The following is a 17,461-nucleotide window of genomic DNA, read 5'->3' on the forward strand; positions in this document are numbered from 1 at the left end:
GATTTTACTTTTCATTTTATTAGTGTATTTTATCTGAACTGAAACCATTAGTCGTTTAATCTATTAATCGATCAACAGAATTTTCAACAATTTTGATGATCGATTTATTCTATAAGTCATTTTACTTCCCCTTATAACGTATAACCATAATACTGACAGAGATGTCCTTCTCAGCTATTGTCTTCAGTAGTAGAGGAAAGGCAGACCTGTAGCTAAATGCTTTATTGGATCACTAAGTTGTTGCTTCACATCAGCATTTACTGACAAATGGACAGTCAATAGTCATAAGGGACAAACAAACTCCACTGGGACTCACAGACAGCTCTGAACAGAACGTCCACTTTTGTTTAAGCGGTACAAATGTTTCTGACTGCAGCACAGATACACCTTTAGGCGTGTTGGACTGGGTCAAAAAATCTGTCACGAACTGACATCCAGACAGCAAGCACAATGGTGTAGTCAGACAGCTTACAGCATCTGATTCAGTCTCTTACAAAATATTTTGTTATTTCTAGAAACTGATTCCATTATGTTAGAGAAGATTATGATCTGTTCCTTCAAGCGGGTTTACTCTGAAAAACTGAGAGGTTTACAAACACTTCAACAATAAGGAGTCTAAATCCCATCATATCCATGACTTCCACAAAGGCAGCCTAAAAGGCCCTTTTGAAATGAAATCCATCACTATCAGACAGCAGAAACATCAACTTATATTTTCCTCATTTGTAGTAGATCTCCTAAGTTAGAAAGCCAAACATCTTTTATATATTTAGTGACTCGCGTAGCTCAAAGGATATGACTGACAGACAGTGATACAAGAACATTTGGACATAAAAATATCTTAAAACGATCAGATACACAATAACTAAAAAATTATGTTAAATATGATCAGCTATTAGCAAGTACACAAGCTCTTTCTTAATGTTTTAGGACCCAGCTTTTATAAATGCATTACGTTTATAAAAGTAGGTACGTACTGTATGCTTGTCTTTGTGACCGCGATATCTCAGGAACGCCTTGACGGAATCTCTTCAAATTTGGGGTCCACTTGGACTCAAGGATGAATTGATAAGCTTTTGGAGGTCAACGGTCAAAGGTCAAGGTCACTGTGTGAACTCACCAAACGCAATTTTGGCCATAACTTAAGAATTCCTACACCTTATTATGACAACATTTCACACACGTCTAATAGGATAAAATGATGAAGTGATGACATTTTATACACAAAAGGTCAAAGTGTCTTTACTGTGACATCATAATGTTCTGTAAACACACTTTTCTGGCCATTATTCAATGCTATAAGAGAAGGGGAGACATTTGGTCGGATACTGAATTGGTGACACTAATTTTGCGTGCCCACTTTGGTGATTGTAAAGATCTTCTGTGCTGCCAGGTTGAAGATGTGCGCCAAGCGTCCATGTTTCACCAAAAAATACACTTAATACCTTTTATATATTATATGAGTCTGGACAGACATGGATGTAAACTGCAACTATACTGGTTATACAACTGCAAAGCGGTGATTCTGGTATGATATTCATTTAAAATCGGAGAAAATGCTATTTTATAAACTTTTTCACACTGTTTAAATAAGTAATATTTGATGTACTTGACTAATATTCAGGTAAATGCAGCGTAAAGACATATCAGAGTCATTTGAGCATACGATCGTGCATTCATCACTACACAGCTTTCATCCTTACATGAAAAGGAGGTTTACAAATGTCTGCAATAACAGATGTGCCATTCTGTATTCCTCCAGTGAAGCTTGGTCAACTGCTTTTGTTCATCTGGTCTCATATACTGACTTCACTTTTCACAGCAGCAGGAGAGCTCTTACATATCCCTTAACCCTGACTTCTACTAATGGTTCGTTTTTTCCCTATACACCTTGTGTATAAAACAGTGTAAAGATTGTCACAATGGAGTGAGTCCATATCTCTATCTGATGGAATAACTATGCTTTAAAGAGTCCACAGATAAACTGTCTTATCTATGTCATAACAACATATCAATGAAGATATTGAAGTCATCTCAGTGCAGTTCAAGCTCCTCCTCTGTCTTTCACGCATGAGCATGTGATTGCATTGTGAGCATCAATGTGCATGAATGCACTGCTGTATTTTGAATAATTCACCCCCAATTACATAACCTACATAGGAAAACTGTTCTCAAAGCAGTCACTGATTATTCAGAACTCTCACAGGCACACTTCAGGCCACTTGGGGGAAACAATTGGGAGGAAAACCCTTCCTAAGTTTCACTTCTCTTCTGCTCTGTTAGATTTCCTCCCAAACAGTTACAATATAAATTCTAAAATGTCATGCTTTTAGTAGGAATGTAAATTCTGAATTTTAGTTTGACATTTGGATTGCAAATTCTGAATTTCCAAATAGTGTGCAACACCAGCAAGAGCAATTCTGTACACATTTCTATCCAGCATTGCTTCACTTTCCCCATATATTATACAGTGTTTCTCATGCAGCAAATGCATTGAATTGTTAAAAAGTTTGGCATAGATTACCTAAAGAATGCTACTAGCATCCCATGCAGCCAATTATTGTTGTTAATGACTGGAAGGTCCTCAACAACCTCTTAATCCAGGCGTAAAGAAACACCCCAAGCATATAAATCCAGTTTTTAAGAGTCATGGGTCAGATGGAGCGTGGTCCAGCAGCTCCGTCACCACAGCAGCAGACTGTGTCAGCCCAGCAGAGTGCCAGTCAGCTGCTGACTTCTTCTGAGCAGCAGTTGCTAGGTGATAACTCAACTCCAGCCACTGAGCACGCAGGGGATCTCTCTCTCTCTCTCTCTCTCTCTCTCTCTCTCTCTCTCTCTCTCTCTCTCTCTCTCTCTCTCTCTCTCTCTCTCATTTATGATCAGAGTAGTTGCTCATTTTCAGCTTGACCACCTTCACAAGTTGTTAAAAGAGTTAAAATCTGAAATATCAAAACAATTATTGCAAAAATGTCTCTGCTGTTTTCATCAACTTATAACACCTCAGGAAGACATTTTTACTCCTTGGACATACCGGTAGAATTCAGTTTAACGTGTGTAATTTTCTTTGTGCATCCAATCCAACTCTAAGATGTACAGACAGTCCCATCCAGTATCCTGTTCCTATCACTGAGCTCCTTCCTCTAAGGACACATGCCAGATGGCGTCTTATCTCTGACCTTGTTACTTATCAAAGTCCCAAGACAGCTGCATTGAACTCCCTGAGTGTTTTCCAGCAAGAAATAAATCACACCAACCCCTTATAATATTTATGAATACCCAAGATTAAGTTTTCAATGTGATATATTATTTTTCTGATTTTAAGGATGCTTTAATTAATAATTGATGTGGTTATTGTCTCAGGTGTTTGAGATTTGCCTTTAATTGGTTGTTGCTACCGTGCGGCTTTAGTATAAAGATGTTGTTGTTTTTATATTGTCAATTTGATGCCTGACGAAGGTCCATATTGAAATGTTGAATCTCTAATAAAATGGAGTGTGAAGTAATTTAACCCTTTATTTTAAAGTAAAAATATGTCAACATTCCTAGAGAATAAAAGGATTACAAATCACACTCACACAAATAAATCGCACAAGCAGCTTCATCAGCTCATGTCATTGCTGCGTGTTTGTGAATGGCAGTGCTGATAAAGGTTGTAACAGTGAATTTAATAATAGAAAATAGTTGAGGAAGGCTCATGAAATGCTTATTAAGTATATTTGACCAAAATGTGCACATTTTAATGGGTTTTATACCTTTCTTTCCATAGGTGACAAGGAGTCATGTTTGATGCCTCAAGGAGAATAACAAATGTAAATTGTACATGGCATTTGGTGTTCACTTTTATTTAACTTTCTTTTGTTATTTCTTCATCTACAGTATATCTCCATTTATCACATGAAGAAAAGGTGAAAACATCAAAAAAGTGACATATGAGTAAATTGCCATCTCACTGATTTTGAGTGAAAAGATAAAGAAGGGGAATGGATGTACTGTAACTAATAAACAGAGAGATGGGGCTGAGCAGGTGTAGGTGTGTGTCACTGAATCACCATGTCAAATATGTCACTTTACACCCCCAACTGACAGTAAGCAGCTTAGTTGTAATTTCCGGAAAATCGCATGTGATGGGAAATAATGTCTTATTTTAGATCTGACAATGGTCATCCTGAATTTGATGGAATAAAGGCTTGTATTGAACAGGCACAACTTTAAGACAAGGCAATTTTACTATTTATATTATTTTCCTTCTTTACTTCCCATGCCAGTAACAAATTTGATTTGACATTTGAAATTGATTTACTTTGCAAATGCATATACAAGGCAATGATATGGAAGATGAAAGCTGAGAGAAATCTAGTTTGTGTGCCAGCTGAATGATTTTAGTTTAGCATTGTTCTTTCTACAGCGGACACAGTATTCTGCACTACAGAAATTGAGCTGATAATAAAAATCTGCATGGCCAGTTGCAGTTGCACATTTATTTTCCAGGTTGGAGTTCAGATTTGGGGCTTTTAATGATGTAACAACTCTGTGAGCAGAGATAAGGGAATAAAACAGAAATGTTTTGATATAATCTTCCTGCTCTTTCCATGCACATATCTGCTGTGCACTTGGAGGGACTCCAGCCCTGGATGTGGCATTCTACTTGGATGCTGAACCACGAGAGGATCCATGTGGCCTCCTTTTTTTCCAACCCCCCTCCATCCAATCCTCAGACACCAGAGGGCACGCTGCGTCCCTGCCACTTCCTGTTCATCAGCCTTCTCCACTGGCAGCCCACCAGGCTTCTTCTATGGACTGATGACACACCAATCCCACCCACCCACCCACTTTCTATGCTCAGCACCCAACAGATACGCCTCCAGCCCAAACATGCACGCAAAAATACATGCATTTATACATGTATCTATGTATAGGTACAGTATGTATACATACCTTTCTAACGTGTAATTTTTCACATCTGATCCAAAATATAAACGCTTCCAGATAATGAAAGCAGGTCTATTCAGGCCACATGCAGGCTGACATGACTGTACGACAGCTGTCTTATGACCCTTTGAACAAAAATCACAATTGTGTTGTTTCAATCACAGTGCCCATCGGAAGCAGGATACAAAGAGAAAATTGATGATCAGGCCATCTAAGCTTCGGTCAGCGGAGCCGTGTGTGCTGAGCTCGGCTCATGTCTGCTCTGTTAAACAAACAGCACGCGGCTGCTCGCTCCCAGTGGTTGTAGCAGTCAGCAGCATAAGAAAATAAATGTTCAAGTTGCATGCATGAGTACCCATAGACACTAATACATGAAGTGACTTTGCCACGTGTACTTGTCATACACTATAGTCACATGCAAGAACCATTGAAACAAACCCAAATACATATCCTCAAATGTAATGAACAATTCCATAAAGATATTAAGAGAAAACTGGAGATATACACTGAATAATTGACATGGACTATCATGAATACATAATATCATCTATTGGTTCATTATAGGGCAATGCTCTGCTCACTCCGGCACAGTTTTGTAAGAGTGCTCAGCCACAGGAGGACAGATCTGTGTGGGAGGAAGAGGAGGTGTGTTTCAGAGCTTCTTTCTCAGCTTAAAGCAGGGTAGGTGGTACCTTTCCCTTAACATCACTCCTTTGCTATTTCCCCACATCAGCTGGCATCAATCAATGGAGTATTTCTCTGTTCACCTTGGTTTTCAGGGCTGTAAGCAATAAGACCACTGATCTCATGCAGTTTACGGTTTTTTAATGCACAACAAAATGTATTTAAGCTTTAATAAAGCCTGTGTGAACAGATACACTTAATTTATTTGAACAGTCGGGACACCCAGGGAAGTTGGAGGCAGTTTGTCGCCACAGTGCATCAGAACTGGCAGATAAAGTCTGAAGTCTGATGCCACCAGTAACAAGATACTACATAAGAATGTCTGCATTGCGGCAATACTGAGGGAATAAATAAGCACAGTGCTACGCAGAATAATTTTGTGAAACTGTTGCACTAACAACACATGTATTATGATTATCTGTCAACAAGCTGATAATGTAAATGTTGACTCGATAGCCCTACAGTTACAGCTTGGCCGACTTGCAAGGCAAAGCCAGCTGTACACATCTAACAACAGAAGATCCATGTATTGATGCTGATGCTGTAAATAGTTGTCATGGTTTTTGGGTGAAGTACATCTGGAAACAGCATAGAGTGAATATCTCATTTGGAATACCTGGACTGCAGGAGTGATGAAACTGATTTAAAAAGGAAGCACATGTTATCATACTCCGCTTAGAATCATGTTTTTTTTCCACCACAAAGTTAAATTACCTTGTTAAAAAAATCTTTAAATTACATCTACTCCTTCTCCCTTATTGAAAAGTATATAAGTATGTAAATTGTTTACATGTTTAACTGCTGGACCAAGGATGTCTGCTACTTAGCTGAAAGGTCTGTTCTCAGTGTATGTGCACTGGAGGTTTCTGGTTTCCATGTGATACTTCTATAAGATGCATATCATGATTGATGACCATGATTAGCTCACAAACTAGTTGTGATCTCACAAAAACCTGCTCATTTGTACATGTCTTTAACTCAAATTTAAGGTGCGCACAAAGAAACTTTCCACCTCCTGCAAATGAATGTGAAAACTTTGTATCAAACTCTGCACATACATTATTTTCACAGTGAAGTAACAATAATCAAACACATTTTTGAGTGGAGGGGGACTTAAACATAATACAGTGGGTGATAACACTGCCAGACACAATTGATTCTCCAACAGAGATTGATTTACTCCCTTAAGCAAGTGAGCTGGAAAAGATGACACAAGATCAGAAATGATTTACCTAATGCTGCCAACCTAATTGTTTAAAAAATATGTTACATTAAGCCAACATACTATCAAACTAAACTACAAACTACAAAACTGCAGCTGCATTAGGGGAAATGTGTGATACAAAGAGGGATTTTGCTTCTTCATACCTAGGTTAATAAAATTACAACCACACCAGATATTTTCCCAAAAAAATTTGTCCCATTATATCTGTTAAACATTCTGTGCTTAAACTACAGCTTAACACAGTTACTTCACAGTGTGTCATCACATTACAAAACAAGCCAGACCAGAGAGATCTAAGGACAAGATACGACAATGTGGGCATAGAAAACGCCATAACATCTCATCTAAAACACACCTTGCTGAAGAGGTCGCCTGAGGGCAGAGGTGAAATGTGTAGCGTAGTAGTACTTCCACGTGATCCTCAGCACACATCCAAACAGTGTTAAGTATCCGGTCACACTGCTGCTGGACAGTACACTGACACAGACACACAACCCATAATCTAACAGCCCCTTATGCCCTTCGGTCCCAGAGGAAATGGGCTACCTCTCTCTGTAAACCAGCCCATTGCAGTGGCTCCAGCAGAGGGGGAGCTTAGAGAGGAGAGGGGCCTCTACACAGCATGACACCTAACAGCTAACATGCAGGAGATGGAGGGATGAGTGTTACATGGTGACCAACCATAAACAATACTGTTTCTCTTTAGTATCTTGTCACATTGTGACAAGATACTAAAGAGTACATATTTGTAAGATTGATTGTGACAGTCACAATCAATCTTACAAATATTTACAGTATGTTGAATTTCATGTTTGTCCTGACACAGTGAGCTATACTTCTATTGTATCATGTTATGTTATCTGAATAGTTGGTCTGTGTTATTGTGCTGAGTGATTGAATTAGAGCATGCAATAAAGACACCAGTTAACACACAGAACCAGAAAGAATGTGTTTCTCCTCAGCACTGCACTTCCATCTAGTGGTCAAACAGCGTAAACCTTTTACACCCTGATAAAACCCTTATTTTGTGGAATGCATACACACAAACTTGGGAGCAGAAGGTTACAGTATAAAAAGTGGGCAGCTCACTTTATTCCTGCAGGGGGGCCAACAACATATTCACAATCATCCATCCATCTTCGTCCGCTTATCCGGTATCGGGTCGTGGGGGGAGCAGCTCCAGCTCATTACACAATCAAACCTCCACTAATTCACAAGACATTGTGCCTATATGCCACCTACGCTTTGGCTTGTGCTTAGCTCAATTTGTCACAGTTATCACATTCACCATTTCAATTCCAACAAGAACAAACTAAAACAGGTGGCTGTTCCCTGGCTCACAGCAGCCCCCGCAGTAGGTCAGAAATTAAAGGATGAATGGTCAGAGATGCATGCTGCATTTAGGCATCCACTCAGCTGTTAAGGATCTGCTTTATGTGTGCAATCAATGACTTAAACAATAATAAAAAGAATCACATTTTTACTTTAAATAGCCTTATTTCACCTGTTACTGTGGGTGATTCTACAAATAGGATTCCTGTTTCATTACAGCCTCATAATCAGGCAGAATTTTGTTTTCACCTCCTCATAATTTGAATTGCTAAAAAAGAGGGGTGTCAGCAGAGATTCAGAGATCTGAAAATGTAGTTAAATGTATCCTCTGTATTTTTGTTTTAAGAAATGTGTGTACTTTATGTAATGTCTCTAATCTTAGTCCTGTGACTAAAAGATAACAAAGTCAAACTAGAGAAAATGAGGAAAAAAACATGTTTAGACATATTTTGCTAGCAGCCCTTTCAGATCACTTGACACAAGCACTTACCTTAAGTTATTCTGTGTATGTGTCACAAACTGCAATGGAGCCAGAGACTGTCTGTAGGATGATACAAGTACAGATGGAGCAGATAGAGGTACTCACCTCCCACAGAGACCTGAACTCTCTCTGCTCAATGCGTAGGAGCTCACAGAATTCCCGCGTGACAATGGTGGCATGCCGGGGGGTGTTATCCAGGACTGACTCCCCAAACGCCGTGCCAGTGCCCAGCGTGCATATACTAACAGCATGCTGTAACAGAAACAGAGATGTTGCTCCACATGGATCATTCCTCCATAAAGATAAAAAAAATTCGGCTAGACAAGGATCCTGTCAAATGCTAATGTAATGTCCTTATTCTGCTGGGAAAAAAGGCATTTGTGTGATGCACTTGAGGAGCACTGATCAGATCACTTTTAAAGGCTACAGGCAATCACGTGAACACTTGTGTTAGATACTGTAGATGGATACACTTCAATCTGCAAAGAAATCACTCCAATCAGTACCCAGACAAATTGTCTGAGGAGGTGCATGAAGCTAGCCTAGAAATCTAGACGCACCCTAGCGGCAGCAAATGTAATTTGCAGCCAGGGTCAGTCTAGCAACTCTCCGTTGGCTTGCCAGCTGGAAAAACCAAATTCTGGTCAGGCCAGTCACATCGTGTAGAGTCGGTGGGCTGGCTTAACATAAGGACAGCAGAGTTGCGACGGTTCCGCCTGAATTCCCTGCTACTTGAAAACAAAGAAGATGGTTGCTGCTGCTGGCGAACAGCAGTCTTTCGAATCGGCTTTGGCCGCGACTCTGGAAGACTTGGATTTAAGCACTGAAGTCATTCTTAAAAAAGGAAGATGTGTTTGGAGTTTTGCCGACCGGATACAGCAAAAGTTGAATCTATCAACTAGCGTTGCTCTGGTTGGCTATGAGTGCAGAGGGAATTTGAAAGACAACGGTTTATCCCGGTCCCTCGGATTGAGCCCTACAATGGTGAGTTCCCAGACCCAACATCTTGATGTGGGTCTGGCTTTTCAGGCTATGAAGCTGCAGTATTAAAAACTAACCAGTAATGTCCCCTAATGTAATAAGCAAAATGCTCTTTACAGCCCACACACCAAATAAGCTGGAGGTTGGATGTGGATTCTTTGGCATTCGTGATGAATTTCGAGTGCACCTTAATTGACAAAATCATTCAAATCTTAACATAAAGATTGTCAAATTTAGAATATGACGCAGATTTAGGCCCACATTTTGTAAATTAGCACATCAAATGACCATTAATTGAATCAGTCGTACCTGATAACTTGCTGTCTCTGAAACTTTGACATCCAGTGAACCAGACAAGACGGCATACCAGCTGGTGCCAATGTCTCCTTGGCGATACACTAAAAAACACAGCACAGTTAAAGGAAAGCATCAGCAAGAAACATGTTGGTGCCAGATATACAATATGACTCTTTCAGAGCCTGTATTTTGACCTACAGGTGATGCCTTTCTCCAAGCACTCATAGAATCCACACATGCAAATCTGCTGCAGCAAACTGGGGTGGAATCTCTCGAAGGCCTTCACATTTTTCAGACGTGCCAGGATTATGTCAACATCTTCTCCAGAGCGCTCTGCTGGTCTGGAGAAATAAAAAGAAAAGGGTCAATGTACAGGTAACTGTGAAAATAAATGTGCATAAGGTACCTACTGTAAGTAGGCTGCAGAGCTTGAGTCAGCATAAGTGCATCTTGGCCTGGATTCTGAAAACATCTGAAGCTCTGTGACACCAATTTATCCCTGCGGAACATTGTCCTCTGGTTTCATGTTACAGTTCTTATGTCATAACTTAAACTTACAGTTGCACATTGGCAGCGCCCTGTGCAACAAGCAGACCACAGTGGATCTACAGTCCAGTGGATCCTTCTATTCATGGCAGTCTAATGATGTTAAGAAAAAGTTCAGTCAGGAAGAATATCTTTCCTTTCCCGCTCCAATTCAATTAGCTGACTGAGGGCACTCACACTTTTCACTTCAACCAATCAGATTTTGTCACAACTTCTGTGAGCCAATCTCGTTGCTGTCAATGTGAAATAATGATGTGACAAAATGTGTCTAATCGTCAAAGACTCAATGCCCCATCGTCCTATTGTGTACACACACCATGTCAAATAACATCCTAGATCAGAATAAGTCATCTTGAAGGGTCTTAAGATGAGATAAAAGCCTTGTTTCAATGTTTAGGAGTCCTTTGCTTAACAATAAAAGTCAGGTTTTTACTATGAAAAGTCACACCGTGAATTGAAAATGTTTGTGAAACTTATCTCATTTAGTCTGTATTCTAATCAAGAAAATTGACAGTTTTGGCTCCTACTCACCAAGCGGCTCACTGGTAATTTGTTTCAGGTGTATCATGCAAAAAGAGTTTACATAAGGATAGAATTGCTTACAGCAACTCTATAGATTGTTGTTTATCACATTGGTCTGTAACAATGTGAGTGACCTAAACTGGGGCAGAAAATGCTGATCACGTCATCACAGATGTGTCGGTGTGTGTTTTATCCCTCTCACTCCTCTTTTGCCTGTATTACACTGCCCGAAAATGTGTTCCACTGAATCTGGAGCCTCTGATGTAACATGTGGGTGGTTGTACTGTAGCTTACATCACCTTTGAATCCATATCCATCCTTTAAAAAAACTAAACCAAACAGTATCAATAATTCAGAAATGGAAACAATTGCATCATGTATTCCCTGGCAACCTTTCAACTCACAGTAGTTCCATTAAAGTATATATGCAAATCGTGATTGGACTGTATAATCACACCTGAGAGCCACTGATCCACTCTAATATCATTTACTGAAGAAGCCTACCCTGCATTATTTCAGCACTGTATACTTTATAAAACACGCTACACAGTGAGGACAACAAGGCATCAGAGAGATGTGTGGGAGCCTGAGTTTCAAAGCCAAGGTGTTTATTTGGAAACCAACCAAGTCATCAAAAAAAGATTTGAAAAAGGTAATGATTCTGAGTCTAAGTGAGGACAGAATGTTTTCATCACGAGGCAGCTTGTTGCAGTATGAAGACTACAGAAGGTGAACCTAATGTAGCAACTGTTTCTAAATTACAATCCAGTTACAGAGTGTGACAAAACGTGTAAAGAGTGAGATCCTCAAAGCTCTGTATTAAACTGTGACAATATAAACAGTTTAAGCGACACCTGTGTTTCTTGTGCTCACTTATATTTTGTATCAAATACTGAAAAGAAGTCCATTGAGTTTTCACAGTGAGAATACACATGGTAACATACATGTTCGTCACCTGACTTGCATTTCATTGTAATATTAGCAACAGGCCAATAAAGTGAAGCATACATGCTACAACTATTTTCTTGGAAAAGGTGAGTCATACAAGAACTGTTTGATTTGAGCGACACAGGTGGCTTCTGGGACTAACCAGAGGTTATTACTGTGTAAACATGTCTGGCACACAGCGTCGCTTTTCTGTTTATAGCTGATGCACTTTGGACCCTCTTTCTTCTCCATTTACACCTGAGCTGTGTCCAACATCCCTGCCTGTTTGACTCCTAAAGCACTAATGTTCACTTTCCACTATTTTGAGTCTAAGTGTCCTATCACAAATCCCTCACAGTGGAAGTGGAATTATTCAATGAATGTGCATATCATGTACACGTACGTTCTTTGCTGTTGATTATAGAGATGTATTGTATGCAACACTGCACCTGTGGTGATGTAAAAATGATGATGATTCATAAATATCTGAAAGTTCCGTTTTTAAAGATTTCAAAAGGTGTTGTTATTAGATGACTTTTAAAAGCAGTCCATGGCAGCTGCTTGGTGGTTTACCTCCTCTGGCAGGTGTTCATGCAGTGGTGTCATCTGCTAGCCAAGTATTCTGCAGTGATTTAGGGCAGAATGTAGAAGGCTTTATGATCAGAGCTACCACTCCGCATGTTAAATATTTGAATGGCTTATTGATTATTATTATAACTTTGGTCTCTCCAATAATCTGGTGGTATATTAAAACACAGACATCTGCAGGGCTGTTAAGTTGAATTGTATAATATTATACATTATGTGCCAAATAATCTGGTAGCATTATCCAGCATCAGTTTGGCTGCTTTTCTGCTCTTTAGAGAGAGCATGATGCCAAGTGACCTTTTTGAAACTTTGCTCTCGTTAATCCATATTGTGCATGTAGGCTACTGTGTGCAAACAGTATGAACCATCCCAGTATTTGTCCTAGACATTAATAATACAGTGAGTAGGGTATCTGAAACAGCTGGAAAGTAGTAGCTGTAGTATGCTACGCATGGCGCTTTCAAGGATACCCTAATTCAAGGTCTGAAGCATTAAATCTTAATTCCGTTCGGAAAATTAAAACTACAGAGCCGACAGTGTTTTAATTCAGTTACTGAAACACAACGCCCAAGTGCTGGTAGAAAATCTAAATCGCGTTAATATTCCGTCAATCGTCGCTCGCAAAGTGGCCTAAAATGAGTTGCAGTGACATGATAATACCTCTTATCCAGACAAATAATCCACTCGGCAGATTCCGATGAACGTGAAGAAGTGTGCGCTGTTACCATCTTGAGATCCTGCTGCTGCTGCTGCTGCGGAGGTGGAGAGACCTGGACCACAACAACACTTCATCTGCCTTCACTCATCCACTGATGACAGCCGATATACTGTCCCTCCTCCTGCTGCTGCTGCTGCTGAAATGAACGTGAAGCCAGCAAAAGTAACGATGCTCAGTTTGTTTTGAGGAGAAAACGTGACACGCTTTGCAACGCAAAAAAAAAAAAAAAAAAGAGGAAACAGTTTTCAACATTACTCAGTGTATCGAGTCTTTCAAGATTATCATGTTCCACTGAAACATCACATGAATCTTAGAAGGAGTGTTTGAATGGGGCATTAATACCATACAGCACTGTGCCAACTGCACGCCAAGGGAGTATCATCTTTGGAGGGGCGTTTTTTCAGTTAATGCAATTTTACATAGGCTACACTCAGTTGCCAGCTTTTAATACAATAAATCCTCCTTCATCGTTCCGTTTTTCTTTAGAGAGGTGTTTATTCAACATCACTGAAGGCTTATTTGTAGTGTTGTTGAACTGTATTGTAACACTGTGAGGTGTTTCTTATACTTTGCCCACCCTACTTATGTCAGCCCAGGTGAAAAATAAATCTATTAAAATATACTTTAATAAAGTGTACTAAGTATATTTTCTACATTTTGTACTTTTTTCGTCAAATCCAAGTATAGTTAAGTGTATTCAATTATGTATTAACTTCAACTTAACATATATTTGACTACACTTCAAGTGTAAATAGTATGCTAAAATGGAACAACTTTTCAAACTTCAAGTGCACTGAAATACACTAATGAAAATCTAGATTCATAAGTAATCAAGCACACTTACAGTACAATTGCATTATATCGCCATTCTAATGGAAATACACTTAAAAAGGCATTGCAGCTCAACTTACAGTTGTGTTTAAGTACATTTTGTATATATTATCATACTTGTTACTATAAACTATGTTAATTTAGTATGCCTCTGTAATATTTCAAGTGATCTACAAATGCACTTCCTAACTATATTTAGTGTTTTTAAAGTGTCCCACTATGACAATAATGTATTTGAAGTGAAGTTCAATAACAACCTAAACATCATAGACACATACTTTCAGTGCAATGTTATTATAGTATTAGCAATAAATGAATTGTGTTTGAAGTATACTTCATCTGTACTTTTACCCCCATTTTGTTATACTTAAGCATAAATGTTGCTATTATACTACAAGTATATTATATTACAATTAATTTCAAGTGCATTACAACAACAAATTACAAATTGCATTTCAGAAAAGGATCTTTATTACTCACACAAAAGTAACACACAAAATATCCAACTCATTTGAATTAAATGTAATCAGAGCCTGTCTGTCATGGAATATTGCGCAAAAATCAGTGCAAATACCATAGGACACATGTGTATATACACCCCAAGCCATATACAACACAAAAGTCCAACATTACAAACTGGGGTAAACAAATCTGGAGCAGTAGTAAAGCCATTTCGAACCCCGTTTTACGCTTCCAGCTCACTTCTACCCAGTTTGAGCATTACCTGCTGAGTAAAGTTGAAAGTGTTTTTCATGCACATGGGGTAGTCCAGGTGCAGGGCGTAGATCAACCCGAAACGGCTGTGTGTGTGAAACGGACACAAAAGGCCTGAGGCAGGTTGGCCAGCTCATCCATGACCACAGACCCTTCCAAGATGATCCCTACTCTGGATGGGTTGAGCTGGGTATTTTCTCAACCCAGGCAGAGAATTCCCACTGGAGTTTAACTGTACGAGTCCTTGTCAGTTACATCCTAATGTGAAAGAAACGTAGTGACAAGGAGAAAACATAAACATGCCAGTTAGACAATGGTGTTTTGTACACCAAAAAGAGCCTGTGACTGTTTATAATGAAAAGCATTGTACAATATAAACTGCACTGATAGTATGATACCAGTTTAGATTTTTTTTTTTTTTTTTAATCAAATGCCATATTTGGATCTGTACAGTATATTGCAACACTTTGTCCCAAATATGGAATTTACCCACTTCCAGTCACAGTCGTGCTGAAAAGATGTAGAAAACTGCTCCCAGAAACTTTGTTGCTATGCAAGAATTTTGTGAATCATATGACTCAGTACATTTCACCTTAATTGCTTTTTGTAAACTTTACTGTCACCGGTTGAAACTAACATTAAGTTAGTTAATTAATTGAGCAACCAGAATCTAACATGTGCACTCAGAACTCCCATTTCAGTTAAAGACCCGAGAACATTTTCACAACTTCCAACTGGTGACAGTAAAGTAAAAAAACAAAGTGGGCAATGTAAAAGGATTCATACAACTTTAGTTATGGTGAGCAATTTTCTAAATCTTTTCAATAGAACTGGGACTGAAAGTGGGTAAGCTATCTTTGTTTGGCAATAGAGACTTAACGGAGGCCCTTAAGGAGACACTGACTGCTGATCAAATCATTCTGAAAATTAGTAGTACTGTTCATTAATGGCTTAAAATGAGACAAATGAGCATGCACCTGCAACATTTACAAAAAAATGATTAACTTACAGAGCATGTCTTGAAGAAGGCAGAAGAATCATCCGCCAAGATGACAGGCAGTCCCCGAAGACATAGGCACCTGATGTGTGTTGGCTCAGTGGTCTGGAAGATAATGGACACAAGAGTAAAACACATCTTGCTAAGGATAATCACATGTATTTATCAAATAAATTCCAGAAATTCCCCACAATGTTTATGTACAAGAGGACAAAAGGGGAGGAAAATGGAGAGGACAGAAAAGAAGGGAGGGGAGATTTGATGGGAAGAAAAGGATAGAGCAGAGAAGAAACAAAAGACATAAAAAGAAAAGCGATGAACAGAGAGAGGAAAGAGAGGTAGTAGACTAATGTAGCTAGTCAAACCCACCTTTGTCTGACGTAAAGCTCAGCCAAAAGCTCGCTGGGCAGGCCTTTCTTTTTTCCTAAAGGAGGTCCATCAGCCTTGGAGAGAAACGGTCAAGTTCAAAGAAATTCTCTTGCAGACTTTTCCCCACCACTCTGGCGAACTCGTAACAAACCTGAAACAAAAACGAACCTTTGAGAGGAGGCATAGCTGAATAAATCAGTGATTGATAGCTCACTGCGTAGAGCTGCGGACTCGGGTGTTAGCTATTATTCTACTTGGGCGACCCGCCCAAGTAGAATAATACTGAAACAGTTGAACTGGTTATGAACTGGTTAAAACGACGGTTTAGGCAATTTAGCTGACATTAGCTAAGCCAGCAAACAGGTGGCTAACGTTGATGTCCGCCGAACTTGTTAAAACAACGTTTTTGACTAACGTTACTCACAAAAAGGCCCTCCAGTGAGAAAAGTAATTTAGCTAGCTAGCTAACGGATGGCTAAATTAATGTCCATTGACGTCAAACTGATTAACTTCGAATCACAAACAGCCCCAACTGAAAAAATTTAAACTGTAGCTAGCTAACGTTAGCAGGTGAAAAAAGGGTGCCGACCTAGTTAAAAAAATAGCTTCCCACTACTCACCAACATCCCCTTGAATCCACACACAAACACAGAAACATGAAGTTGTCTGACTCCTCAGCAGCTAGCGATAGTTAAACAATGGACAACGGGAGGGCAAGATCGTTACTTAACGTTACTTACCGTCTCTGGCGAGTGTTAGCAGCAACTGGTCTGTCCGGCGGGCGGCGGCAAAGTGACAGCTTCTCAGCCAAAAGCGGATTGCGGCAAAGTAACGGCTTTCACGTTCCCATCGTGCATTGCATTAAACAGTGGAGCGTTGTCACAGTGGCTCATGAGTAGGCCTACAGTTAGTAGCATAGACTGTGGTTAGTAGCTAGTAGTTGGTGTTTTTAGACATACGGAAACAACAACAAAATGTGATTTCTCAGAAATTAAATTGAAATTTATGGAAACAACGGCCCTAACATAACCATACTTTTAGTAATATCATTTATTCATCCACAAACCTGTGCGTTTGTGTTAAATAAAAAACAACTTACTACTTAGCCTAATATCGCTGTTGTTACGTAAAACTCTAATGGGAAAAATGGCCTACTTTCAGATCTTGCGGCTTCATAGCAACTTATGTAGCCTAGGTAAAGAGATGGTCAGAATTGCCACTCTAAGTATGTCAAATTTAATACACTTCTATACAAAAATAAACTTCTATACAATTTAAAATACATTAACAACAAAGTACACTTTCAAAAAGAACATTTAA

General features: G+C 39.2%; 1 protein-coding gene and 1 long non-coding RNA gene across 4 annotated transcripts in view; both read right to left on the minus strand.

Annotated features, from left to right (window-relative positions):
• Positions 1 to 13,415, minus strand: part of rapgef4a (Rap guanine nucleotide exchange factor 4a) — a 31,368-nt gene extending 17,953 nt beyond the window's left edge. Inside the window, exons 1-4 of one of the 3 annotated variants that reach the window (XM_031297547.2) lie at positions 13,173 to 13,415; positions 10,128 to 10,270; positions 9,942 to 10,030; positions 8,757 to 8,903 (exon numbers count right to left, since the gene is read on the minus strand). In XM_031297547.2, the coding sequence (XP_031153407.1) occupies positions 8,757 to 8,903; positions 9,942 to 10,030; positions 10,128 to 10,270; positions 13,173 to 13,240 (447 nt within the window). In that variant the 5' untranslated portion in view covers positions 13,241 to 13,415. Of the gene's footprint in view, positions 1 to 2,524; positions 2,789 to 7,193; positions 7,431 to 8,756; positions 8,904 to 9,941; positions 10,031 to 10,127; positions 10,271 to 13,172 lie in introns of those variants that run through there. The other 2 variants (XM_031297553.2, XM_031297559.2) reach the window with 2 other exon arrangements.
• Positions 13,416 to 14,509: 1,094 nt separating this feature from the next.
• Positions 14,510 to 16,277, minus strand: LOC116065270. The gene is made up of 3 exons (XR_004108743.2): positions 16,142 to 16,277; positions 15,785 to 15,877; positions 14,510 to 15,033 (listed from the first exon to the last, which is right to left on the minus strand). It is a non-coding gene; the product is annotated as an uncharacterized LOC116065270 (long non-coding RNA).
• Between the last annotated feature and the right edge of the window lie 1,184 nt (positions 16,278 to 17,461).

This window comes from Sander lucioperca, chromosome 8 (assembly GCF_008315115.2).
Source record: "Sander lucioperca isolate FBNREF2018 chromosome 8, SLUC_FBN_1.2, whole genome shotgun sequence".
Lineage (NCBI taxonomy): Eukaryota > Metazoa > Chordata > Actinopteri > Perciformes > Percidae > Sander > Sander lucioperca.